The following is a 27,636-nucleotide window of genomic DNA, read 5'->3' as shown; positions in this document are numbered from 1 at the left end:
TGGACTTGTGGAAGTCTACGGGCCAACCCTATCAGGCTCATCCCCTCTCCTCAGTGATGACGGGTTAACACTCATCACAGAGAAGGAATAGATATTCAACAGGTGGGCGGAACATTTCATTGGTGTTCTGAACCGCCCTTCTACCATCAACGTCAAAGTCATCAACCGGCTTCCCAGGTTCCCATCAAATAGTCCCAAGTTGGATGAGATCCAGAAAGCAATTAGTCTGTTGTCAACTGGCACAGCACCTGGCCGATAGCCCGATACTCCATTCCAGCTGAGATTTACAAAGAAGGGGGCGTGCTTGTAGTCGAAAAACTCCATCATCTGCTTGTGCGGGGATCGGCATGACCAGTCACCTCCGCACCCACCGTCCAGGTCATCCCCCTCCCCCACAAAGATGAGACAGTGGTCATTGTCGTCACCGAAGGACGAATATCTAAACTAGTATATGTGCGTTGGTACTTATCTTTTTCTTTTTATAAATTTTTGAGGTACATGTTATTGTTGAATAAAAGTGGCAAAACTATGCAATTTTTGTTAGGATCACGCCTAGTAACTCAGATAATGCTCTTTAATATGTTCCTCATATTTCGGTGTTATTCTGGTAGAACTTTCTATCACGGTTGGCAACTGTATGACAAATACTTTGCAGGTTGCAAATACATAAAGCTCAAAATACCTAATTTGAGCAAATAAAGGGCAATAACTGTGTTTCCAGCATTGAAGCCACAACGGATTTGATGCTATCATACAATTTCTTAATAGTTAGGGGTATACCTTAACAAATATCACTATAAAGCTTATTCACCCAAAATGGTACCGACCACCCCCTGTGGCTCATGGACTAACTGTTATACGTAAATATTGCATTTACATTAATTACTTTGCATATTTGAATTAAGATGAACAACAAAACCAATTGCAACAAACCACAATTTAATAAGTTGTTAAAGTAATGACAAAAACTTTAAAACTTTGATTCACTATAGTAAAAACTTTGGAACTTTGATTTACAGTAGTAAAAACTTTGGAACTTTGATTATCTATAGCAAAAACTTTGGAACTTTGATTTACTGTAGTGAAAACTTTGGAACTTTGATTTACTATGGTGAAAACTTTGGAACTTTGGTTTACTATGGTAAAAACTTTAGTAAACTATAGTTAACTATTGTTTACTAAAGTATTTTTTGTTAAGGTATATATTGTGTTTCTAGTAAACACAGTTTATAAAAGTTGTGTTTTACTGTGGATATACAGCAGTAATTAAACAATTAATGACTCAAATGAAAACCCCTGATTTAAAACTTCAAATTATTTAGGTAGCGATTACCTGACTTTGTTACGTTAAAGACATGAATAGTTCACGATATTCTTATTAAAATACTAAGTATACGATACAAATGTTCACATCTTTAAATCATTCAAATTATTGATTACAGATTAATGCATTCTGAAAAAAAAAACCGCTCATATCTAGTGCTCGCATACGTTTATTCATTGTTTTTCATGTACATTCAATACGTTTGATTCTTTTCTTATTGATTAATGTAGAGATTGAGATAAATCCTTACTATTTTTTTTTTCAAATATCATGCACGTTATATATCGTCAAAATGTGTCCTCCGATAATTTTTAAGCATCAATTTAGTCATTGAAAGAAGAACGTGAAGAAAAATCAATACTTAAACGTTTTCTATTCTTATTTAGGAGGGGGAAGGGGTGATTAAAAGGGAATATTTACACTTCCATTAGATTTCCCCTATGCTTCTTTACAAAATAAAATGCAGTTCATTTTCTCAAGAACTACACCACTTATGTACGAATAAGCATGGATATCTCCATTGTTACGTCATAATGCCACGCTTGGCGTCAAAAAATATAGTGCACACTGTTTTGCTTTAAAAAAAAATGACAATTGAATGGCGTAAATTTATGACAAGAAAAAAAAAAGATAAATATAAGAAATGAATTTAATTTTTAAAGATACATTAGGTTATGAACTAGGACGCTTCATGTCGGCATATTTCATGAAGCGCGTTCTTAAGAAACGAATTTAATTTTTGAAGATTCATGAGGTATATGAACAACAACGCTTCTCGCCGGCATATTTTTCATGAAGCACGTTATTTCATGAAGCGCTAACGCGCTTCATGATAAATATGCCGGCGTGAAGCGTCGTAGTTCATAACCTCATGAATCTTCATAAATTAAATTCATTTCTTAAGAAAGATTATCACATTATCATCGATGTATTGTTAATTACCATTGGTTGTTTCATTTCTTATGTCAATATGATATATCCCGGTGGACTTGAAATGAAAGAAACCACAAAGTCTGACACACATGCTTCAAATTTAGATAATATATTTGAAAAAGACGTTAATGGTAACCTAACAACCAAACTCTATGATAAACGTGATGATTTTAACTTTTCAATCTTCAATCTCCCTCACTGACCTGTATGCAGCAATATACCTTCATCACCTGAACACGGAATTTAAATCTCTCAGTAGATTCGATATGCAATTGCATGCTATAAGTATGAACACTCATTAAAAAGAAGTAAGTTATTTAACGAGAGGTACTGTGAGCAATGAGCTCACTAAATGATACCCCCCGCCTCCCACATGGTTACAATGGCAAAGTCTATGTTTTGCTGTGGCCGAGAAACCAAAAATATGTGTCGGATCAAAACGTTAAATAGAAGGTCACAATGGCAACATGTAATAAAGATTCTGTGAAAGTTTCAGTAAATTTCACTAAGTGGTTTAAAAGGAGTTGTGGATAAAGATGGGTACCCCAAAGCCTAACAGACAGACGGACGGATGGACATACCGATTACAGTATACCCTCCCACTTTTCAAGGGGGTGGGATTAAAATATCGAAACATGAAACGAATGTGTCTGACTCTGTGGTATCTTTTCTTTCAAGTTCACCAGGATATATCGTTTCGACATAAGAATGGAAATTATCATTGGTAATTGACTATGCGTCGTCGATATATTTAAATGTCGAATAGAAGGCCATAGCAAGACTGAGTGTTTTCTTCTTTTCACGCATAAGACTTTGCACAAATTCTGCTTCATATGAAGTAATAATAAGTCTGCTAATAACGGCGCGCATTGGCACCCATGAAAATTCCAATAAATTGAAACAAGAATATCAGCAGTCATCAATTCATAAGTTCTATGGTAGACGCAATGGCCTTGTCTACAAATACAATTTATTACAAAATCCAATGAAGAATGACTTTTTCATACTTAATTGTTAGGCCATTATATACACACTGAATTGTTGACGGATTTTGTTTATTATTTTCCGACAATGGCAATGAGCTCACGGTGGGTGTGACCGGTCGGCAGGGGATGCTCCTTTCTCCATGACACCCGTTCTCGCCTCTGATGTTTAGAGGTCCGTGTTTGCTCTGCTCCTATTTCGTGCTGTTTAATAAATGTTTTAGCTCGAATACAGTTTTTTATCTCCATCATTTATAATGTAACATATTTTATTAACAGAAGTTTCGATAAGTTTTTATCTTCAATAAAAACTTTGTCAAAAAAATCGAAAGTGCTAGCCTTAAATGATACTCATGGATAATAAATAATTTTATCTAATGGGTAGTATGCACCACACAAAAGAGAAATATGTATTTTTCCCCATCATATAAGCATCGGAAGGAAATAGAGAGTGAGGGAATATACCTAAAAATGTCTTTTGGTATAAGCCTAAATTTTTAATGCCTTTATTTTGTCTATCTTTGCAAAAACCAGTGGTAGCGAAGGCTAAACCACTCCAACTGGCCCTCTCAGTTCCGACGATTATGTTAGTTTGTTTTCTAAATTGAGTTTGATTTATAATAAAGATATTTAAAATCATTTCATCTCACAAAAAAATCCTTTTTGTTACAAACCGTGAATACGGATTAAGAAGTGACTATTTAACTCTCTCACTACCATTCATAAATCTATTTTAGTTTGTGATAATTAAAAAGATTGAACAAGATAAATGATAAAAATAAGGTCCCTTAAAATACATGACAGACTTGTTTGCATCTTTTAATGCATGTAAAGAATGTTAATGAAATAACGTATGAATTAAAAACAAACATAATCAATCTTAAGTTGTACTTATCGACACACCTATGTTTTTAAAAAATGTTTTTACGCATTAGGAACTGAGAGAAAATGGAAAGTCCTTTTCCACAAACATTCTTTAAACATTGGTATTAATTAAATTATTTTTTATCAGGGATTAAAATCCAATTTTTCTTTAAAAGGACTCAATTGATTTTATTTATCATTATAATATTAATATGTGTATCAATTTATAAAATGTTTTTTTGTTATTTTTTCAATGTATAATATAATTTCATAAATGCACTTTGTCACATAAAAATTATTTGAATTCGAAAAAACTCATTATGAATGCTCGACTATTTGCATATCACGATATTACCCAAGATCAGAACCACACAAAAGTAAAAAAAATATATGTATATATTATTTATGACAAAATTCAACAAGCTGACATTAAACATAAAGATACATGTATCAAACAGTATTAAAGTTGAAAAATTTATTGAAAAAATATAAATCGGGAGCAAAGCAAACAACCACCTTAAAATACATAAATCCATGGAACTGCATCCCAAATGCTTACTTAACGAAGGATATGCAGATGACAAACGGTATTCAAACTCAGAAATCCATTAAACAATACAGATCAGAAGCAGAGAAAACATCAGACGTAAGATTAGGTGTCATGGAGGACTGTGCATCCTGTTCATGATCGGGAAATAACGGAAAATTCGTCAACAAGTCAATAATGGTCTAACAATAAATTAGCATTTTGTTTTAAAAGATAGCATCTGCTGACAAAGTCATTATATCGACAATAGAACTAACTAAATTATGACTTTACACTAGAATGCTTATATGACTGTTTCAGCAATCTTTTTTGTCAACAACTTACACTGCATGGCAGCTTGCTTCATTTTAGAAATCGTCCTTATGTACAGAATGCTCATATGTATCGAATAAACTCCGTATGTAGTTGATAAGGGTATACTGCTGCACCCATGTAAGTAAGGGAAGATGACGATTAAAAATGAAAGTCATCATGCATATAATTAAGCTGTAAGTCATCAGGTATATAATTAAGCTGTATTGTAAGATAACCATTAACGTCTTTTTCTAGTAAAATATCCAAATTTAAAACAGTTGTGTCAGACTCTGTGATATCTTTTATTTCAAGCTCACGGTGATATTTTTTGTCCATAGAAGAATGGAAATAACCATTGTAAATTGGCAATACGTCGTCGATATATCAAATTGTCAAGTTGAAAGCCAAGGCATGCTCTAGCGTATTGAATCAACCGAAAGATACAAACCCCATATGCAGTCGATAGGGGTGAATTGCTGCATATAGGTAAGGGAAGTTGTCAATTGAAACGTTAGTTATGATGTTTATCATAACTCAAATGTCCAGGTTTCATACAAATATACATGATCTTATATTGTACCTTCGTTGTTGATACTGTTGATGATACTGATTATGATGTTGATACTTAACAGGCAATCAATGCTTAACACCCGTCGGAATACAATTAGACAGACGATTGTTGGAATTCACTCAAAAAATAAAATCACAACGACTATCATAAAATGAAATACCTGAACAGATTTTTTTTGCAGTTTCTAACGTAACGTAGCAAGAGAGATCTAAGAAAAAATATAACCGATGAGTGAATAAGAATGAAAAATATGGACTTTTTATTACTGGTAAACCACGGGACAATGAAGATTTTTATCAGTAATAACATAAAGTCAGATTTTTATTATTTTAATTGGAATTTTAACAACGAATATACCACTGACTACAAAATTTCCTAATGCATTTTAGAACAAACTCAAAACAAACTGAAACAATGTTGATATAAAATAACGAGAAAAAAATGTTAATAGCATCAGGGTTCTCCATTATTTCAAATTCAACTGTGGCGCAAGAATTGCGCGAAGTACTAATATTCGCAGTCATTTGGCGACCAATTCGCGAAGGAATCCCATAATTAATTGAAAACCCCACAGTACCTATGAATCAATATTCAAATACAAATAGCATCAATTATTTGGGGAAATGATTGATGAATTTAAGAATAGTAATTTCAAAAATAATATCGATTTAAAATAGTGTACAACAAAAGTTAAATTAATTCAACAATATGATATATACTGTGAATGAGTCAACCACCCCCTTTCCTATGCAGACATATAAGTACTAAATAAATAGATATTTGCTCATAGAATCTGAAAAAAGTATCAGTATTAAATACTATGTTTTAAGTATTTAACCCTTATTTAACAAAAGATTATTTTCAAAAGGTAAATATACACATGCAGTGTTCATTAAAATCCTCAGAGGCAATTCTGGTAGGCTACACACGACAAATACAATGTTTTGAGTCGCATTGCAAGTCTAACGTTAGAGACATGAATAACTGTAGAAATTTTTAAGCATGAACTAATTGATAGTTCAAATTCCCTTTGTAATTATCGTGAAGTGTGAAAAAACGGTTTCATGTGCCCAGTGAGGTCGAGAAGATAGTTGATTGTGCAAGCCAAACAATGTGCCGTAATTAGAGTTTATTAACAGTTTAGCATTAGAAACTGTAAACGGTACATAATTCTGAGGTTTATAAGTTTATTTGATTGAAAAATAATAATATTTGTCGTACTGACATCGACGACTTTCCTGTGGCGCTAATATTTTAATTGTGGTGGAACTATGGCGCTGATTATTTAAATGTGGCGCTAAGGAATTTGACTGGGGCGGGCCGCCACGTAAAAGGACCCATGGAGAACTCTGAGCATATAAAAACGGCGAGAAAAAATATAAACAACTCTCTAATCATAATTACTATTGAACTTTATCTGCTAGAAAAAAGGTAGCAGATAACCAACATTGAACAAGTGAATATTTTGACTTCTATATGTTTACCAATTGCATGGTTTTTTTTTAACTTGTTTTAAATAAATAAATATGTTGACTTCTATCTCCTTCTTTACCGATCGGTTTTTAACTAAGTTAAATAAACAAAGATTATAGATTTGCAAAATCATAAATTTCAATTTTTATCAATTTAAGATGGATTTGTTGATGATCAGGATAATTTAAAAGAAGACGTTTGAATTATTTTGTTTTCAAATTCAAGATCTCTCAAGGTTATGGAATTATTTTTTGTTTTCAAAATATTTTCCAGCCAATCAAATGCATGGATCTCGCCTATAAATAAAGAATGGAAATAGATATAGGAACAGTCTGTAAAATACAGGTGTTCAAGAAAAAAATTGGTTGATTCTTTTTTTATCTGAAATTCAACTTGACTTCAAAAAAGGTAAGGCAGTTTATCTGAGATCAATTGAATTTAAATTTCTAACCGAGCCTCGTACATGCATAATGCTTTAGATCGGAAATTGCTTAAAAATATGTTTGAATTCATTTTTGTATAAGAACCCTCTCTTCACTGCACTCTTAAGAGTTCTGATTCTATGGAATTTTTTCTTTGCAATTAGATTGACTGCCCTTAGATCTAAATTCTGAAAAATAGAAATTCACTGCACATTAAACAAATTGTAATCAATTCAAGTATTCTTTACATTTTAAAAGGGCACGACTAATTTATTGGACATGTTATTTACATGTACTTTCCCCGTGGAAGTAAACAACAGTGATTTCTTTTCACTGATACTGTGTTGTAATTGATTTTTTTTTCCTGCGGTAATTGCCATGTACCATCTAGTGATAATAAATTAATTGAAGGTTAATATTAACACCTTTATTGCATAAGGATATGGAAATAACGAACAGTATTCAATCTCAACGTCCATTAAACAAATATACAAAACAAGAGCAGAGCAAACACGGACCTCCGAAACATCAGAGGTGGGATCAGGTGCCATGGAGGAGTGAGCATCCCCTGCTGACCGGTCACACCCGCCGTGTGCTCATTGTCATAATCAGGAAATAACGGAAAAAATCCGTAGTCAATTCAGTGTATAAATAATGGACTAACAATTGGTATGAAAAACGTCAGTCAGCATTTCATTCAATGATAAATTGTATTTGCTGACAAGGTCATTGTATCGACCATAGAATTTACGAAATGATGACTTTAAACGAGACTGTTGATATTCTTGTTTCATCAACTTGCTTGTCAATAATTTACCTCGTTTAAGAAATTGTTCATACGTAGAGCATGCTCTTGCGTATCGAATCAACTGAGATATAAATACTCCGTATGCAGGTGATGAAGGTATATTGCTGCATAAGTAAGGGAAGTTGACGATAGAAAAGTTAAAGTCATCACGTTTATCATATAGCTTGGTTGTTAGATTACCATTTGTGTCTTTTTCAAGTAAAATATCCAAGTATGAAGCAGATGTGTTGGACTCTGTGGTATCTTTTATCTCAAGCTCACCAGGATATATCGTGTCGACGTAGGAATGGAAATTATCATTATTAATTGACAATACGTCGTCGATATATCTAAATGTCGAGTTGAAGGCCACAGCAAGTGTTGTTTTCTTTTCACGCAAAAGATTTTGCATAAATTCTGCTTTATATGAATATAAAAATAAGTCTGCTAATAACGGAGCGCAATTTGTACCCATGGGAATTCCAATAGATTGTTGGAATACCTGGTCTCCAAAAACCACATAGATATTGTCAATCAGAAACTCAAGCATCTTCTTGATGTCAACTTCATATATTTTTTTGATGTCAACTGCATATATTTTCTCAATGTCCAAAAACATTTTGCACTGGTGAAGAGAGGGTCCTTAAACGTAGAAGAGAAGAAACCAGGTACATGTATTACGATTTTTAATCTAACAAAATTTATGACATGCATTTTATGACACATTTAAAAAGGTTTGTGTTAAGGTAGGATTCTTCTCTAGTTTCTGAATAGATGAATTAATGAATATGCATGTATGTCTTATATATTTAGATGTGTTAGAGATTTAAAAGATCATCTTATTCTTTCCTCACCATAACTGTACAACTTTAAATAGAAATGATAAACTGGTTTGAAAACTAGCAGGAACTATAGTTTTGGCGGAATGGTGGCGTATGAAAATATCTTCTCTTTGTCTCTCAAAATTATTATAGAACATTGAATTTAGTAATAATTTTTATGCATTTAAAGGCTAGAAGAAATTTTCAAATGTAAGTCAAATTAATTATAAAGGACTAAAGTTCAAAATATATCAAATGAATAAGATTTTTCACACATACTAGAACTATGTTGGCTTTTAAATGCTTTAAATATAAATACAGATTTGAGACAAAAATTCGTAAGAAGTGTTATTTCTCTCTTAGTAAACGATCAAAACTTTTAATTTTTATATCATTTAGTACCTTTATGTGAAAACTTTACTATATATGAAAATGGGAAAAAGTTGCTATAGGAAGCATATAAAAATAAGTAATGTATCCTAAAAATTTAAGAAAAGTAGAGGAAATTCGATTTAGCAAATATCCACTTTATTTAAATTATTTTTGTCAGTTTAATACATGTAATATCATCTTATAGGCCTATATTGTAGTAAGATTTTATGCAAAAAGAAAAACATTCAATCTTTTGAATTACAAGCAGCGATCGCATTATTGGAAACAGTACTGTAGATTCCTAAATATACGCGTGGAATTAATTATCGCGTAATTTCGCGAGAAGCACCACACGCGAAATAAAATTACTCGCCTTTATTTTTATGGTGCTGCAATCTAAGTAAAATCTCTTGACCAACCGTCCATTCGCGAATTATTGTTCTCGCGATTTGAGCTCATTCGCGACAATAAGTACTCGCAAAAAATAAGGAATCTACAGTATTTTTTTTATTCTTAATGTCCAGGAAAAAGATAATGACCTTGACCCGACCTTGCCTCTAATACTAAACGGTCAAATTTAATCTCACTGAAACCATCACTTAGTGATATTGTCTTCTTGACTCTGTGAAAATTTCATTATTTTTTTAAATACAAGAAATATGAGAAGAATCCTACCTTAATATCAAAAGATGCTAAAATTTGATTTACTTTTTAGATATTGATATGTCTATTTTATAAAAAGTCTAGCCAAATGACTCCGCTGAAAAAAATATGCAAAATTATGAAAAATGGTTATAAATGTATTTTTTATGGCTTTATAAAAGATATTTAAAGGAAAATTTGAAACAAAGTATAATTTAATCAAAATTGCCGAATTGTCTGTTCCCAGAAACAATATTCAGAGCACGTTCATCTACTGGCACTTTTATTTCTTTTTTCTTTGCATTTTAAAAAGTCTAATATAATATTGTATAATAGGAATGCAAAAAATTCTTTTGAAAAAGTAACAAATATGAAAATTATTTCAGATGTTTAAAAATTTTCGTGTCGTTCGTCTTGTTTGAAAACAAGTTGAATAACTGAACTTATCATTTTCACATGTTTACATTATGAAAATCAAAACAGATTTTCCATTTTTTAAAAAGATAAACAAAATTTTAAAAAATATTCAAATTCATATTTGATTATTCATCTTATTTATTTCATTTGGGAATCCAGAAGTGAAAAAAGAAGTAGAAAATGGACTTTGATATTATATTAAGAAGCCATAATATAAATTGAAGTAAATCTTGCTGATCAAAAATCCAATGATTATCTAAATAGCCTTCTTATATATTATAAACACTCTTTCTTGTATTGTAATTTAATCAAATGACTCATTTGTTATAAATATATTAAACGATTTCTTGATATTAAAATCATAATAAAGGGAAGTAATCAAATGTTTAACCCACTTTTGATTTGTTAATCTGGTTCTTGAATCTCGAAACTCGAATTTCGAATCTCGAATTTCGAATCTCGAATCTCGAATGAGCCTTCTGGGCTTTCGTACTTATCAGCACCTACAAAACATATAATGCGTTATTTACATCATCTGGTCTTTGCTACGTCAAAGAAACACAAAATCTAGAACGATAACGTGGTAACAATTTAAATTAATCAAGTGGAACAGCTTTCAGTTAAGTAAAGGTAGATTTAAAAAAAAAAGCTTAGTAGTAATTTGAAATTCTTTTATAACAGTCTTCTTAATGTTTAAAAAAAAACATAATATAAAATCCCAGAGTTTAAAACCATTTTATGTGACCTTTAAGGCATTTATTAAACACATAAATATTAAACCACTATTATTTTCTGTTATCATATTTCAAAGTTTTTAATCGACAAGTTAACTAATAATACCACATTGTGTGTGACATTTAAAACACTGCGGTAAATCTATTAATACACATGGTTTACCTGCGTTGGCAATCGTAGGCTGTTTGTGGATATGAATTCTTCATGCAAGAGAACTTTCATTGAAAGTGATATGAATGCAACTTGTGAATGTTTATTCATAGAAATAAGGTAGGCTTTATACAAAAATATCACAAATATAAAGGAAGTTGACGATAAAATGTAGATTTTATTGCAGTGTAATAAATTTTGGCTAAAAGGTATCAATAAATGGCTCTCTCTGATAAAACATCATAACATGAACGATAACAAGAACGAAATTTTTATGGTTCAGAGAGATTGATTCAATCAATCAGTATGTGAACGGAATGAGTACTTATTTACAATGGAAGGTAATCACAAATTTAAAGATGCAAGAATTTAATCACTTAAGGACACTTCATGTATATAAAAAAAACTGATTAAATTTAGTCCCCATTTCTATGGCTTTCATTCTTACAATCTACAAAGAAAAAAGCCACTTAGGGCCTTTTTTGGCCCTGAGAATTTATGAAAAATCAAAACTGCGAAGTTTAGGTTGATAATGCAGTATTTATCACTTGGATTGTTGGTGACCATGTATCTATCGAACTTGTTGTAATTTTCCTTCTAGTCAATGCATTATGACGTCATGAAATATGTGATTTTCCTCACATCCTGTAAATTCCTTTGAAAAATGGACTAAAGCTGAATTTTTTTTTTAATATTTCAGATAGAGCACAATCTCCCCAAAATATGTAATTTCATTGTGTAAGACCTGTTTCTGAAGATCAAAAGACGTTTTAGTTTTTGGAACGACGGCTGTGCTAATATTTAAATTCTTTGCTGAATGCATTCAAATTAACAGGTTTCATGCAAGTTTCAAGAACATAGCAATTTCTCAAAGCCTGTTTTTCAATATCTGGATATTCAACAATATGTTTTATTATAGGGTATGAAAGCTCCAAGCCTCGACAATATTTTGGTATATGAAGTGGGAAAGAGGGTGATAGGTAATTCATTAATTTAAGAACAGGGCCATTTTATGCAAAAAGTGAAAATGACTCCTTGGCTTCAGATTATTTTAACTGATCAAATATATGGTTCATGGCGTGTGTGGCTGGCTGACGGCGGAGAGGGAGGTGCTCGGTAATTTATTTTACTTCTGACATTTATAAGAGTCGGTGATTTAATTTATGCCTTGTTCATTAAATTTTATTATAAAAAAAGACCAATGATTGTTTATCTTATTAAATGCCTTTCATTATATAAAAAGGAATGTGAACATTTTTTATCACTCAGAAATATGTTACATTCTTATACGTCTTTCTGATCTTTGCATTTTTTGCAAATGTGTGCCAAAGAGAGACAGGCAGTCAAATGATACAAATCGTACTAAAATAGAACGTTCAGTATTAGTATGATAGTATGCAGAATGTTATAGTACAGATTACATGTGAAACTTTGTCCGTTATGTTTCAGATGAGGACGTATGTCTTGATTCTTGTGCTGTGTGTTCTCTCAGTAGTTGCCTTATGTTTCAGATAAGGACATATGCCTTGATCCTTGTGCTGTGTGTACTCTCAGTAGTTACCTTATGTTTCAGATGAGGACGTATGTCTTGATCCTTGTGCTGTGTGTTCTATCACTGGGAGTGGTCGATCCCGTTGTCAGTCAAGACTACTCGTGTAGGAGGGGTTGCACCAGACGCCAGTGCTCCGCAGAGTGTAGACTCGGAGGACTTCGTTATGGATTTTGTGTACCTTGTGGGTTCTGGAGAAGCAGATGTACTTGCTATTTTCTCTAAGAAAATGTACACAACAGAGCATTGATATTACTCAGAATAAATGAAAATAAAAAAATATCGCCATTTTACTTTGGTTTTCTTACATGTGTTTAGAAAGGATTTTCAACACCACCACCAACACCCCCCCCCCCCTCCATGTTGTAGTCTCGATTTTGGGTGTCAACAAATTCTTTAACTGGAACGAACTCATATGTTTGTGAGAAAATTTCGGTTTTTATAATTATGAAATTTACTCTATTGCCGCGCGATGTAAATGACTTCTTGTGCTTTAAAAACTCGTATATAATTGCTGATGTTAAATCTTGCATTGACACCCAAAATTCTTTTAGGAATGCATTGCAGAAATGCGAAAGAACCACCAAACGAAACATATTAAAAATACTATTCTTTTGCAAGTTCGGATTATTTCTTTGATTTATTCTCATTAGTCGACTCAATTTATGCAAAAATTATTGTTCTCGTATTTTTCTTTGGTTCTGTTCGGATTCCAAGTCCATGAAAATAATAATATGACTGTGACAAGGGAGAAAAATGTACGTATTAGCAATAAATGTAAAACTCAGAAACAAAGAATAGAAATTGATATATAACTAGAGGCGAGCTCGTTGCAAAGCAACGAATAGGTCTTCCGTTAGAGCTGTGGACAGGCAGAAATGACCTTGAGTCAAGGTCATGCCACATTCTAATGTTAAAGCAATCTTTTAAAGGAGATATCATATTATAATGTTCTACTGTTAAAGAAGATAGCAAAGGAATGTTTGTGACCTTGACCTTGTCAAAAAGACCATTGTCACACCATGACACACGTTGGTGATGAGCATATCCCATTTATGTGCTACCGTATTGACAAATTCAAACATGTTCTTTCAGACAATGCATCCAGCAAAGACATCTTATCCTAAATGACCTTAATTCAAGGCCATGACACACTCGGCATGATATAAGCAATACCTTTTTCGATAGGTCTTATCATAGCTAATATACATGTGTAACACTAGGTATGAAAGCGCTACCCTTTCAAAAGTTATGGTCAATTTTAAACAATGTTGAAATTTTAGAAAAACAGGTTAAACTTCAAGGTCAAAGTTCATTATATACTAGAATTTGAAAAGATTAATTATCACAGGTAACGTACACGTGATTTTTGTGTAATATGAAAGCCCTACAGTATCTCTTCTCATTCAAAAGTTATGACCAATGTTAAAATTGTGAAAAGTAAGTCAAGTGAACTTTTTCAACGCAGACAAAGAATTAATAATTAAAGCATAGAAATAAAATAAGTTTTGTGAATTATACATAATCTCATTTGCAATGTATTTCAATTTGAATTTGGTTTAATTTAACTTAACATCATTGCGGGCCAAAACAAATAATTTTTTGCTGAAACTGTAAACTCGCTAATCCTTAGAAGGTCAAAAAGGCTAAGTGGAATGCCAGGATAAACAAAGTCGTTTCATATGAGTTTGAGCAAACTGATGGGAGACATGTTGTCATTTGATTAAGCAAAGACATTGCAGTTGGGGAAGGAGTGTCTTTAGAACCCAAGCCTTCGAGCATATTTTTAACGATGAATGTTTTAGTAGCATTGGTTTGAGAAAGTATTTGGAGTTCATAACTAATGACACTAATACAGCATCGTTCATTTGAATGTGCCATAGGAATAGCTGCGAGGTAAGCTATATAGTTGATAAGCTGGTCAACAGGAGGTGGCCATAACAATGATAAGGAGTATTTGTTACGAAATGCCTGAAATGATTCTAAACTCCTGCGATAAGCTTAAGTTGTATTTGTTGAAATTTCTGCATTTAGTATAGAATCTACATGTGGATTAAGAGTTTCAATAATTTCTCTGCTAGCTTGGCTATACTATGAATTTAAAATATAAACCAGAGCAATGTTATCAGTATTTAAAATAATTTTTTTTTGCTGCAAAATGCTCAGGCCATGTCCAGATAGCACATAGTATTGAAACGATATCAAGGTACAAAATGTAGGTAATATCTCAAAGGGTATTCTCATCCCATGTGCATGGCTATGGAATAACAAGCCAGTGGTTATTGAAAAAAAAAACACACCCACCACAAGATCCACATCTATCTGTAAAAAGATTAGGACTATCGTTTGATGACCAAACCAAATCTGGGAAAGGGGATGGCCCATTGTAGGTTTCTAAGAAATCAATCCAAACTTAAGCATCTTCTTTCATGCCCGAAGTAATCTTTACTAAATGGTAGGATTTTTTTTATGTCTATAGTTGCATTGTAAAATCTTCGGCTGAATGCCCTGCTTCCAGGTAGAGCTTTAGCGAAAAAACTCAGTGACTTACATTTGCTTTATGGTGACTTTTTAGAATTGATGATTGACAACAGAGCAAGTTTATACTCTTTACGCTTGTGCTCTGGAATGAGCATGGTTTTGCTTATTGTATTTATGCCTAGACCAAGAAATATCAAATAAGTGTTTGGGCGTTCAATTATTTGAATTAATTGGGATCCCAATTTCCTGATAAGTTTCTTGAAATGTTTTAGATATATTTGAGCAATCTGAAGTATCTTTGGAACTCGCAAAAATAAAATTGTCTAAGGAATGCATGCTATTTGAATTTTTGGCCTTCTGACTGACAATCCAATGAAGTATTGATGAGAATTTTTCAAACGTAGCATGCATAGGGCATGCACTTATCTATATAAAAATTATCTTGAAAACGAAGACGTAAAAGGCAAAATTCTGAGGGACTTAATGGCAAAAACCTAAAAGCAGTTTTTGACAAATCCATCTTACCAATCAAAGCACCTTTCTCAACTTTTGGATTATTTCAATTGCTTGATCCAAAGAGGCATATGATACCAAGCATGAGGTGGGGTCAATGAATTCATTTACAGTATTACCTATAGGGACTGAAAGATTAGTTATTAACCTCCATCCCTCATTTTTTAGGGACGATCCCAACTGGGTTGCACCGTAAATATGATAGAGGGGGGCAATGGACCTATTTAGATCTATTTGTACTTTTTTATCTATTATTTTAAGTAATTCAGAGAGTCTGCCGATTTCATGTTCTTAGGTTGGAGAGAAATCCTAAGCCCCGAATATTTTAAAGAAAACCAATGCGTAAACCCGAGATAACATAATGATCTGTCTGCTTACTAGAGAAGGTATGCTAGGAGTATGTTGGGTTTAATAGGTGTTGAACCTAGGGCCCATATGGCTTGGTTTTTGGTAGAATTACCTTGATCTACTTATGGACTGTTAGAAACGAAAATTGGATTTAGAAGGTTGATTTATTTGATTGTAGTGCATTTGGTTAAAATTTTGCCTAACAGTTGGTGATGGGGAATTTTCTAAGTTTGACCGACAATGATTCGGGGGTGATTCTTTTGACAATACATGCAAGCATGCTGGTAGTTGCACGACCGTCTAGCATAGGAGCCTTTAAAGTTAAAGTCAAAACATTTCACTGAAGAAGAGTTTGTTTCTTAACTTTGCATGTGATTCGACATGTTTAATAACCATAATTCAACATCTATAGACCTCAAAGCTAAGGACGTACTGAGTATTCTTGGACATTTTCAGTCTAAATTGTTTATCGTATTCTTACCAACCACCTGTAGGATAACGACTAGCCGCTAATCTAATAACTTGAGGATGCCTTGGATGTCGGTTGGATGCCTTGTCAAACAGACACCTGCAAATATCAAGAATGCATCAGACCACATTTGAATGGAAGTAATTTTCTTTGTATTTTGCTTTGGCTGTATAACTAACTGACCATCAACAATTGAGAATTTTTGTTCATTTTGAGGGTCACTTTCTGACAGCATAACTTTTGACAATTCTATTTATTTCTTAGCAGAGATTTATTCTTTTATTTTCTGTGGAACATGTGCCGTCAAATCATCAGTTACACGAATTAGAGTGTTATGGATTGGCTGCACGAAATCTGGTGATTGAAATGCTTTTTCCTGACTCAGACTGGCTTGCAGTTGATGCTGAAGTGACTGAAGAAGTTGCAGACGGAGACGAGCCAAGGGATACACATGCTGTCTGAGATGTGATGGGTGGAACGTCTGGTGCAGTAGCTGCTGTCAAGTGGTTAATGTTGTAACTGGAGGGGTGGTTTCTGATGTCGTAATGATAGAGGTGTAAGCCCTGGTGATTCTGCATAGGGTGACGTGCAACTGTAACTTCTCATATCTCTCTGAAACAATTGTCGAATGTGACGTCAGAACAGAACTGTATTTCGCCAAAATCCGAAAGAAATATGCATATTGCGTTATTTGAATTTAAACTCTCAATATCACTTTAAATATGATTATAACAAGTTGAACAGTATAAATCATTTTATTAAACAGGGTTGTATATAATATACTGTACGCGTACATATGTTGGTGTACTCAAAAATAAGCGCAATGAAGGAATATTAAATTGTTGTCGTAATCAAGAATTAGCGCCACACGTATTTGTGCCGTGTGTTATGGATATTGCAAATCATAGGCTTTTTAGCCCCCACGTTTTACTGAAGAAAATGCTAGTAAAACAACCCGTCGTTTTCTTAAACTTCAATATGCCAATAAAGGAATTGACGCAGTTAATATTAGTATTATTCTTAATCACCATAGGGTCCAGTCTTGTATTCCACTATATTTTAAGACTTCGATATAAATCGGCCATTGCCTCAAAATTACAAAAAAAAACTTTACATGGCCTGGATACCGAGTACATATACATAACTTTCCATCGTGTTCATGTTCTTCACCCTATAACTATAGTCTCACTGGACACGTTATTTTAGGTGAGGCAAATATAGTTAATAATGAGGACCTTAATTTAATTGCTTATTATAAAAGGTCCTAAATAAATGGAATCCGGATCCTTCAACTGGCGTAAGAATTTAATAAATATTATGGATTCGGTTGAAGATTACGCCCGGTGATGGGGAAAATATGCAAAAAGAAGACGTTGGCACTTTTTCAGAATGGATTAAATGTATCAGATCTATAATAAAAGCGCGTATTGAATGATCGAGGGGCAATATGAATACCTTCTATCCTTCTGTTTTCTGTAATCCAGATGTGAAAAAACAACTAGATAGATTACATGATCAGAACGTACTGGTGACTGCTGATAAAGCAGGTAACATCATTATCTTTGTTTGTAATGCTCATCATATAAATTGTATTTTAGAAGTATTTTACCCAGTAAACTTAAAAAATTAATAATAATAAAATTTCAAACCATCGCCTCAAAATTGAAACTCGTGAATGGTCATATATTCCATTGGATAAAAGAGATTGTACAGCATGTAATACAGGACAAATAGCAGACGAAACTCATTTAAATTTATTTTAGAATGCAAAACATTGAACAGCATCAGTAATTAAAAATTTGTTTACATCCCAGATTTTGTAAAACGCCAAATACGCTTAAATTTTCTGAATATTATGTCAAACCACACATTTAAAATCTTTGAAACCTTTTATTTTCATATCTAAAATAAACGACACTGTCAATCCTCCATAATTTAAATGCCGTTACACTCTTTTTATACTTATTTTCATTGTATGTTTATTGCTTAACTTCAAACATATGTATATGCCTCTCATTTATGCTATTGTATCATAATTATATTTATTTTTTCACAATTATGGCAACTAATTTATATCCTGTACCTCATGTACATGTACCACTGATGTTGGTGTGAGTGAAAAATTGAACTTGAGAACTTGAATTTAATTCTACAAGAAGTAATCCAACTTACTCACAGTTCCCTTTCTAAGGAGGAAATTCTTCAAAATCATATATCGGTTTTGAATATTTTTAATATTCCGAAGAACGAAAATGATTTTGCACTACCATATATATTGCTGTTTCGGAAATTATTCAGGCATTTACCTTTACTCCATAAAGGACAGAGATTAATTCATGAAAATAGGTCGACATTTCACGAAGAACGAATTAAATAGTTTCGCAAATTTTCTAATTTCTAGGATAATTAGATAATTTCCGGTGAAAATTATAAACATGCATATGTCTACGAAACGCAGCATCGCTACGTCATTTTAACATCACGTCAGCCGGAGATGTTTTCTAAAATGAAATGATCGGGAAGCGTTTTCTCTTTTTCCTTGTTATCAAATATAACATTACAAAAATCAAATTGTCTCTCTTCTTTAACGATTTAAAAAACAAGTATATACTCACAAAACGTCAGAGCTGTAGAAGTTTCACAACAGTTTCATATGTAGAAAGTCAGCTAGAAAGTGTGATTAATTAATATCCTTAAATGGTATAAAAAGAGGGATTTTAAGTTCAATCTCCTGTTGAATTATACATGTACATGAAACAATATTCATATATTGAATTTAGTTAGAATAGATATAATCAATCGTACTGCTTTTTAAGATGAATTTATGTTACACACTTTCAGGAATATTTTATAGAGGATAGTTTCCGTTTCTTAATTTAATGAAATATTCAGTTATTTATGTAGACATTTAATGTAGACATTTAATATTCTTCAAACAAAATACGTTTTCTGTATTTTTTTTATTTGCTTAAAGAGTACATCACCACAAAGGCGTCAGAACGGGGGGGGGGGGGCTTTTTTGCAAAGATAGACAATTGCTAACGATGGGGTAACCTGCGTCACCTTTCAGAGTCACCAGTAGACTCGCCCAAGGATGTTTCGTCGGCGACTGAAAGTTACCTGAGATCCCTACGCAAAGGAAACCGCAAAATCTCTGTATAGAAACTGTTGTTGCTGCGGAGCTTCACACATTGTTTTTCGCCATAGAATAGAATCCAACATTTAACACTAAATATCTATGAATATACAGACGTTTTCACGATAAACTTCCATTTTGTTTTTAGAAATATTATAATTGCGTGATTTAAAACTGAGTAAATCGATGACGTAGCATCGTTTTAGATAACTCATGCCCTTCTAGGGCTTTAGTAAAAATATGTGCAACTGCTGACTCAGTAAAAAATATTTCATGTGTTGGACAGGATGACTTTGCATCATGCAGTGCAATTTATATATGCAACGCGGGTCAACGCTATTACATGTAATGCTGTTATCATTAATGGTCCGGGGCTTTTGATTTTACTCTGGTTTCCCTAATTTTAAGAAAAAAATAAATACCAATGACATTACAAACCATTAGATATGTCTTTTCGCCTTGCTATTATTTTAGGAGGTCGTTAAGTGACCGCGTGTTTTTATCAATAAAAGTTTTACTAAATAAAAACCTATCTGAATTATTGTTTTTAATATTTGTCCATAATGTACTTCCATACCAAGTATTAAGTAGGAGCGATTGTATACAATTATCACACTAAGGTTTTTCCATAGTGTTTCCCATTTGGTCAAGCATGCTATTCATGCATGGATGAACCGAGGTATTTGATTTGATACTCTGGTGAGAAGTTTACTACTATAAAATTTTTAGACACTTTCAAAAAGATCCTTAAACTTGACTGTCTCAAAAATTATTGATTTCTACAGTTTGACAATTCTGAATAAGACCTTATGGACATTGGACAATATACTAAACAGGTGAGTTTATTAACATTTTAACATTATTTATTATGAGCATGAAGTGTGAAAGTTAAATAAATGAGATTTGAGTAAAGAGTTATTTTTCATGAAATTTTAAAATACATAATTTGTCAAAAATCATTCAGACTTATTTTGTGATTAATTATTATTATAGCTATGACTGACTAAGAAGGGAATATACAGATCTGAGCTAGGTTCATATACCATATATTTGGAAAGATTTGTGTTTAGTAAAGTTTGTGTTTATTGTGATGTCTATTTGTGTTGTAAATAGAATTTCATTTGAATACTATGAAAGGAAATGTTTATGGTGAAAGTAAAGTATTTTATGATGATGATTTTGCATAATATAATGCATAAAATGATATTTATGATCCTTTGAAGTTATTCGGAAAATGGAATTATTTCCCTGAGCAGAATATTCAGTGTTTTATGTTTTATGTTTGTGTATGTGTGTTTGTCTGTGTATTATATATTAAATATTTTATTTACAAAACTCTTTTGTTTGTGAAAAACATGACCTGTATTAATACATTGGTGAAATTGAACCCAACTTCTCGTTGTTATTAAAACCAGCGTTTACAGTTACGTTTCGAGTTCTATATAGCGTTACAGAAAATTTAAGGCAAGCTTGCTGCTCCGTCCTTGACGTCAAAATCCATTTTTCTTTCCCGCGTTTTGATTTTTCATGATCTCTGTATTTCCGATCGAATTTCTAACAAACTTGCCCAAATGAAGTCAAAATAAAATTGAAAAATGATATAATACATAAATTGGATTATTTTTCCTCTTATTAGGAGTCTACCAGGAGCTTGAACGTTGGTGTTACATATTTTGAATATCTGATTTCGTGACTGCGCCGGGTACCCGTACCATTGACACATAATTATATATACCATTGAAGAGGAGAAATTTAATATTTGTAAACCTTTTCTTACCTTTTTGAATCCAAATATTTGTCAAACGTATATGCAAATTTGCACGGTAAGACGTTCATTAGAAAGAAAAATATACACCATGTCTCAATAATTCCCAAACAGCCCTCCGAAATGTTACAAGTATCCTTACAAACAAATATACATAGCTGGTTCCAGGAAATGTTCAACCAAGCCTCTTTCTTTACTTCTCACTAAGATATTAACAGTAGTGAAGAAGAAACTTCAAGAGTATTGTGCAACAATATATGCAAGAAGTGGTGTAAATCAGATGTCGATAGTGTATTATATTTTGGCCTTGTTGCCTTTATTAGAGTTTTTGCTTTCGCAGAGAGAAAAGGGAATCTAAAGCAATTATGTCAATACATTTATTTAATTATCTTTGATAATAAGTTAATTTACTAACATTAAATTTTCTGTAAAACATGTAAAATTAAAACATGTGGGTATCAAAACACATTTACATTCATAAATACATGTTTTTCGTTAGTAATGCTGAGATTACGAAGAAGTAGGTACATGTAAAACCGGCCCATCAGCACACACACACGCACAAATAAATATACCATCTCTGTATCAGAATAAGAAATACATACAAGTATATTATAAAACAAATCTTGCTGTAAAATATTACAAAGAAATGTTAACATTTACATATTATTTACATGAAGGTAAGTCCGTGTCTTATACGGGATATAACTGAAAAAAAGTGACTAGAATAATAAACGTCTTAACAATTCATGTTATTTCCGACACTTCAATTGAAATGGTCTACGTGTATAAAAAAAAAAAAAACTAATAAAAGCAGAAATAAAGAGCAATAAATGATAAATGTCTCAAATTACTCCTTAAAATGAATATAGTAATTTTACTTTATCTAAAGATTTAATTTGTACAGCAACACTTGAGACCTTTATCGGTCATTTTGAATTTGATAAATTTGCTGTTAATTTAGAAATATGATATCATAAAGTTCACGTTTTCCCACAATTTTAGCATATTTTGTACAAAACTGCTTATTTTCAATTTTTATCTTCCAGAAAATATTGAACGCAGACTAGAAAAAACTTTATATTTTTACCAAAGGAGTATCCAATACTAATTGGTGATTGAAAGATTATATATGTTCTACACTGCGCTCTATGTTTTCTATCAGGAAAAAAAAAAACATCAAGAAAAAGGCATATTATTTGCTTTTTTGGTTAGATAGTCAAAATAGCACTATTTAACGTGTCATTACATGTAACAGCCAGTGAGTGCATATAAATGTGAAAAATATATTGGAAACATTTTTAATATAATCTCTTCTAAATAATAAATATTAAACATATCTGAACATCATCCTATAATGTTGATTTTTAGGAGGCCAAATTTGTCTCTGATCATATATAGTCCTTTGACTATAACACTAGTTCATTATTTTGAATAATTTAAGCAGTTATGAAAGAAGACATATCCTCTTATTAAAAATGTAATTTTTCTGCCTTTTTTTTCGGCGGAATAATTGAGGGTAATGTTTCTCCAAATATTCATTCAAACAAATATTGCTTTTTTCGATGAAATCAACAATTGACCTGCCGTCCTCTGTCATACAATGCACATCCAAACCTGCATTGACCAAATACTGAAATAGTTCTAGATTTCCACTTAATGCTGCGGCATGTAACACAGTACTACCAGAATGTTCTTTTGCATGAAGTAACTGTGGGTTAATATCAACAATGAATTTGCACAAGTCAGTATTGCCATAGAAACATGCAATATGAAGGGCATTTTCCCCATCACCTGACTGTGCATTGATATCTAAACCTTGTGCTATCAGAAAAGATATCAGTTTTCTGTTTCCATTTACGCATGCAAAGTGCAATGCTGTGTACCCATTTTTGTCTTTGACGTCAATCAGATGTGGGTAATTTATGGCAAAGAACGCACATGCATCATATTTACCATTAAGACATGCAATATGAAGTATACTTTCCCCTTCATTTTGTCAGTGCATTTATATTCAAACCTTTTTCTGCCAGGAAAGAAATTAATTTTCTGTCTCCTTTTACACAAGCAGAATGTAATGCTGTGTACCCATCTTTGTCTTTGATGTCAAATAAATGTGGATAGTTTATAGCAAGGAATTCACATGCATGATACTTACCTTTACGACATGCAACATGAAAGACACTTTCTCCATCATTTGTCTTCGCATTAATGTCAAAACCTTTTTCTATCAGAAATGAAATCAACTGTCTGTCTCCATATACGCATGCAAAGTGCAATGCTGTGTACCCATTACTGTCTTTGATGTCAATTAAATATGGATAATTTATGACAAGAAATTCACAGGCATCATATTTACCTTTTCGACATGAAATATGAAGGACATTTTCTCCATCATTTGTCAATGCATTGATGTCCAAACCTTTTTGTACCAGAAATGAAATCAATTCTCTATCTCCGTTTATACATGCTAAGTGTAATGCTGTGTACCCCTTATTGTCTTTGACTTCAAGTACATGGGGAAAATTTGTTACAAGGAATTCACATGCATCATACTTACCCTTGCGACATGCAACATGAAAGATATTTTCTCCATCATTTGTTAGTGAATCAATAGCAAAACCCTTTTCTATCAGAAATGAAATCAATCGTCTATTCCCATTTATACATGCGAAGTGTAATGTTGTGTTCCCTTTATTGTCTTTGATGTCCATTAATTGTGAAAAACCTGTAGCAAGGAATTCACAGGCATCATACCTACCATTAAGACATGCAATATGAAGCACAGATTCTCTATCAATTGTCAGTGCATTTATATCCAAACCCTTTTCTATTAAAAAAGAAATCATTTTTCTGTCTCCATTTACACAAGCAGAGTGTAATGCTGTGTACCCCTCATTGTAAATGAGGTCAGATTAGTGTGGATAATTTATTACAAGAAATTCACAGGCATCATACTTTCCCTTGCGACATGCAATATGAAGGACAGATTCTCCATCATTTGTTAGTGCACCAATATTCAAACCTTTTTGTATCAGAAATGAAATCAATTTTCTGTCTCCATTTACACAAGCAGAATGCAATGCTGTGTATCCATCATTGTCTTTGACGTCAATTAACTTTGGATAATTGATGACAATGAATTCACATGCATCATACTTACCATTACGACATGCAACATGAAGGACACTTTCCCCTTCATTTGTCTTTGCATTAATTTCCACGCCGTTTGTAATCAGAAAAGAAATCAATTTTTTGTCTCCATTTACGCATGCAAAGTGCAATGCTGTGTATCCTTTATTGTCTTTGAGTCCAATTAAATGTGGATAATTTGAGGCAAGGAACTCACATGCATCATACTTACCATTTAGACATGTAATATGAAGGACACTTTCCCCAGAATTTGTCATTGAATTAACATCCGAACCTTTTTCTATCAGAAAAGAAATCAATTTTCTGTCTCCATTTACGCAGGCAGAGTTCAATGCTTTGTATCCGCTATTGTTTCTGACGTCAATTAACTGTGGAAAATGAGTGATTAAAAATTCACATGCATCATACCTACCATTAAGGCACGCAATATCAAGGACAGATTCTCCATCATTTGTTAGTGCACTGATATTCAAACCTTTTTGTATCAGAAATGAAATCAATTTTCTGTCTCCATTGACACAAGCAGAATGCAATGCTGTGTACCCATCATTGTCTTTGACGTCAATTAACTTTGGATAATTTATGACAATGAATTCACATGCATCATATTTACCATTACGACATGCAATATGAAGAACACTTTCCCCTTCATTTGTCAGTGCATTAATATCCAAACCTTTTTCTATCAGAAATGAAACTAGTTCCCTGTCTCCACAAACAAAACCAGAATGTAGCACTGTGTACCCTTGATTGTTTTTGACGTTAATTAACTTTGGATATTTAGCTACCAGGTACCTGCTTATACTGAATTCACCAATTCTTGATGCATAATGCAATACCGTGTCGCCATCTGTGGATTTGATATCTGTCATTAGTGGATATCTTTCAAGTAAAGGTTGTACTAAATGAATCTGACGTGATAAAACTATCTCTTGGATTAAACTATGACAAGTGTCAGTCCATACAAGCGATAAACTAGTTTGATTCAAATCTACATACTTACATATTTTCAATAGTAAATCTAAATTCCCACTTTGTGTTGCGTAAAAACAAGTGTTTAAATCACATTTAACATCAACTGATAAAATGAGATCGACGATTTTAACATGATTTTCTCTGCATGCAGCATTAAGGGATCTATACTTTTGTTTTGTATCACAATTACTTTGTAACAAATATTCTATCCAACAGATGTGCCCTGATTTTCCAAAATGTACCAGTAATGTGTTTCCATCTGAATCAACACTTTCTTTTAAAAGATTGCTGCAGACTTGATCCGCTAATATATATTCATAGAATGCTTTGTCATTCCATATATCTAACAAAGAAATAGATTCATATTCATCGGGCAAGCCATCTCTCAAGATTTGAACAATCCTACCTGAAACAAATGCAAACAATCCTGTATCAACCTTAATATTTGTGCACTTGAGATGTGCACTTGTTGTCAATCTTTGAAGCAAAATAGGATGACAGTGAAGGATTGTTTTCTCGGGAAGAAGGCCAATCAGAATGTGTAATAAAATGTCTTGTACTGAGCTATGTGATAAGGAATAGGAATCATTGATTTTATCATAAATTGTCAAAAAACCTTCAAAGACATGAACGCTTTCGTGAAATTTACAAAGCATATCGGTACATGTACCTAATTCAAGCATTTTTAATGCAATGGATTTCATTTCCCGATCTTTCTGAACAGAGAACAGCGAGGACTGCACACTTCCACCTTTAAACAGAAAGTATATCAGCACTGCCATTTTAACAGCTCTTTCTCTCATCAGGGTTTGAAAGTAATCTTTTAGGAAACAAGAAGGACTACGAAGAAAATTTGAAAGATCCTTTCCGAAATCAGTATTCGTATGTGCTAGTCTACAGCACTGTGGAAATCCCAAGGGTAAATATAACCCGGTCTGTCTGAATTTCAAGTCCTCTTTGATATTGCCTGGAAGTTTATACTTGTTTAGAAACATAACGAGCTCTTTATATTCTAAAGCATATTCACCAGTTGATAAATCAATCACGGATGAAAGCAGCAAATCGGAATTCTTCTGTTTAGCGGCAATTTCCAAATAGATATCGTTTCTGACTGTCAAAATCAGTATATTTCCCAATCCACTGTTGCATGGGTAAACAAGCGATTCTATAACTTTTTTCTTATTTGAAAAATCATTGAAGTCGTTTAAAGAAAACGATGATTCCCCGAATGCATTATCAATGAATATCGCCAAGTTGTCAAACGGCGAAACCCGTCCGTAGAGTTCAGACATTTTAAAAACTTGAAGAGGTCGTTTCCCTTCATCCATTGAAATCATCAACAAGCACATGGCTAATGTTGTCTTCCCAGCTCCAGGTACACCGATAATCACTACATGTCTATTTTTCTCTAACAGTTCTTTTGCTCTGTCAAACGCCCGGGTTTTAACAAGGACCTCCTCCATTTCCTGTTGATGATTTTTGACCATAACCATAGTTGTTTCTATCAGGAGTTTAAATAAACATTATTATGATATTTTTGTCTTAGAAGTTCAGCATAAAAATACTTCATGTCTAACGAACCTTTAAATAAATTTTGCATTTTAAGAGTAAAATATCAATAGCAATAATGTATAAATTGCTGTAGTGTAAAATTTGAAAAGGTTAGAATACTACATGTCCTGATGAAAATCGCGCACAAATACACCTTTGACTAACCATTTACCGTAGAATCATCATTTTTCTCGGGGGACCAGTGCTCGTGGCTGTCGTGGGTAACTCTGACCCACGAATTTGCATCGCAACGAATGTATAGACAAACATTTGTTTTATGTTATCAACGAATTTACATCCCCGGGAACCAGGTAATTTCTGGCTACCCACGAACATTGACCTCAACAAATAAAATTATTCC

General features: G+C 32.7%; 1 protein-coding gene and 1 long non-coding RNA gene across 2 annotated transcripts; one reads left to right on the top strand and one right to left on the bottom strand.

The window, feature by feature from the left end:
- The first annotated feature begins 7,326 nt into the window (after positions 1-7,326).
- LOC134253695 (uncharacterized) lies at positions 7,327-13,177 on the top strand. Its single transcript, XR_009989156.1, has 2 exons — positions 7,327-7,397; positions 12,909-13,177. It is a non-coding gene; the product is annotated as an uncharacterized LOC134253695 (long non-coding RNA).
- Positions 13,178-16,703: 3,526 nt separating this feature from the next.
- LOC134253694 (putative ankyrin repeat protein RF_0381) lies at positions 16,704-27,217 on the bottom strand. Its single transcript, XM_062736277.1, has 6 exons — positions 26,395-27,217; positions 24,555-25,614; positions 24,157-24,353; positions 23,755-23,895; positions 23,180-23,420; positions 16,704-16,794 (listed from the first exon to the last, which is right to left on the bottom strand). Exons 1-6 carry the CDS (start codon positions 27,215-27,217, stop codon positions 16,704-16,706), a joined length of 2,553 nt encoding a protein of 850 aa, XP_062592261.1.
- Between the last annotated feature and the right edge of the window lie 419 nt (positions 27,218-27,636).

Source organism: Saccostrea cucullata, unplaced genomic scaffold, assembly GCF_032062105.1.
Source record: "Saccostrea cucullata isolate Sc308-1 unplaced genomic scaffold, CSIRO_AGI_Scuc_v1 ctg5559, whole genome shotgun sequence".
Classification (NCBI taxonomy): Eukaryota; Metazoa; Mollusca; class Bivalvia; order Ostreida; family Ostreidae; genus Saccostrea; species Saccostrea cuccullata.
This window is presented reverse-complemented; position numbering and strand designations above follow the sequence as displayed.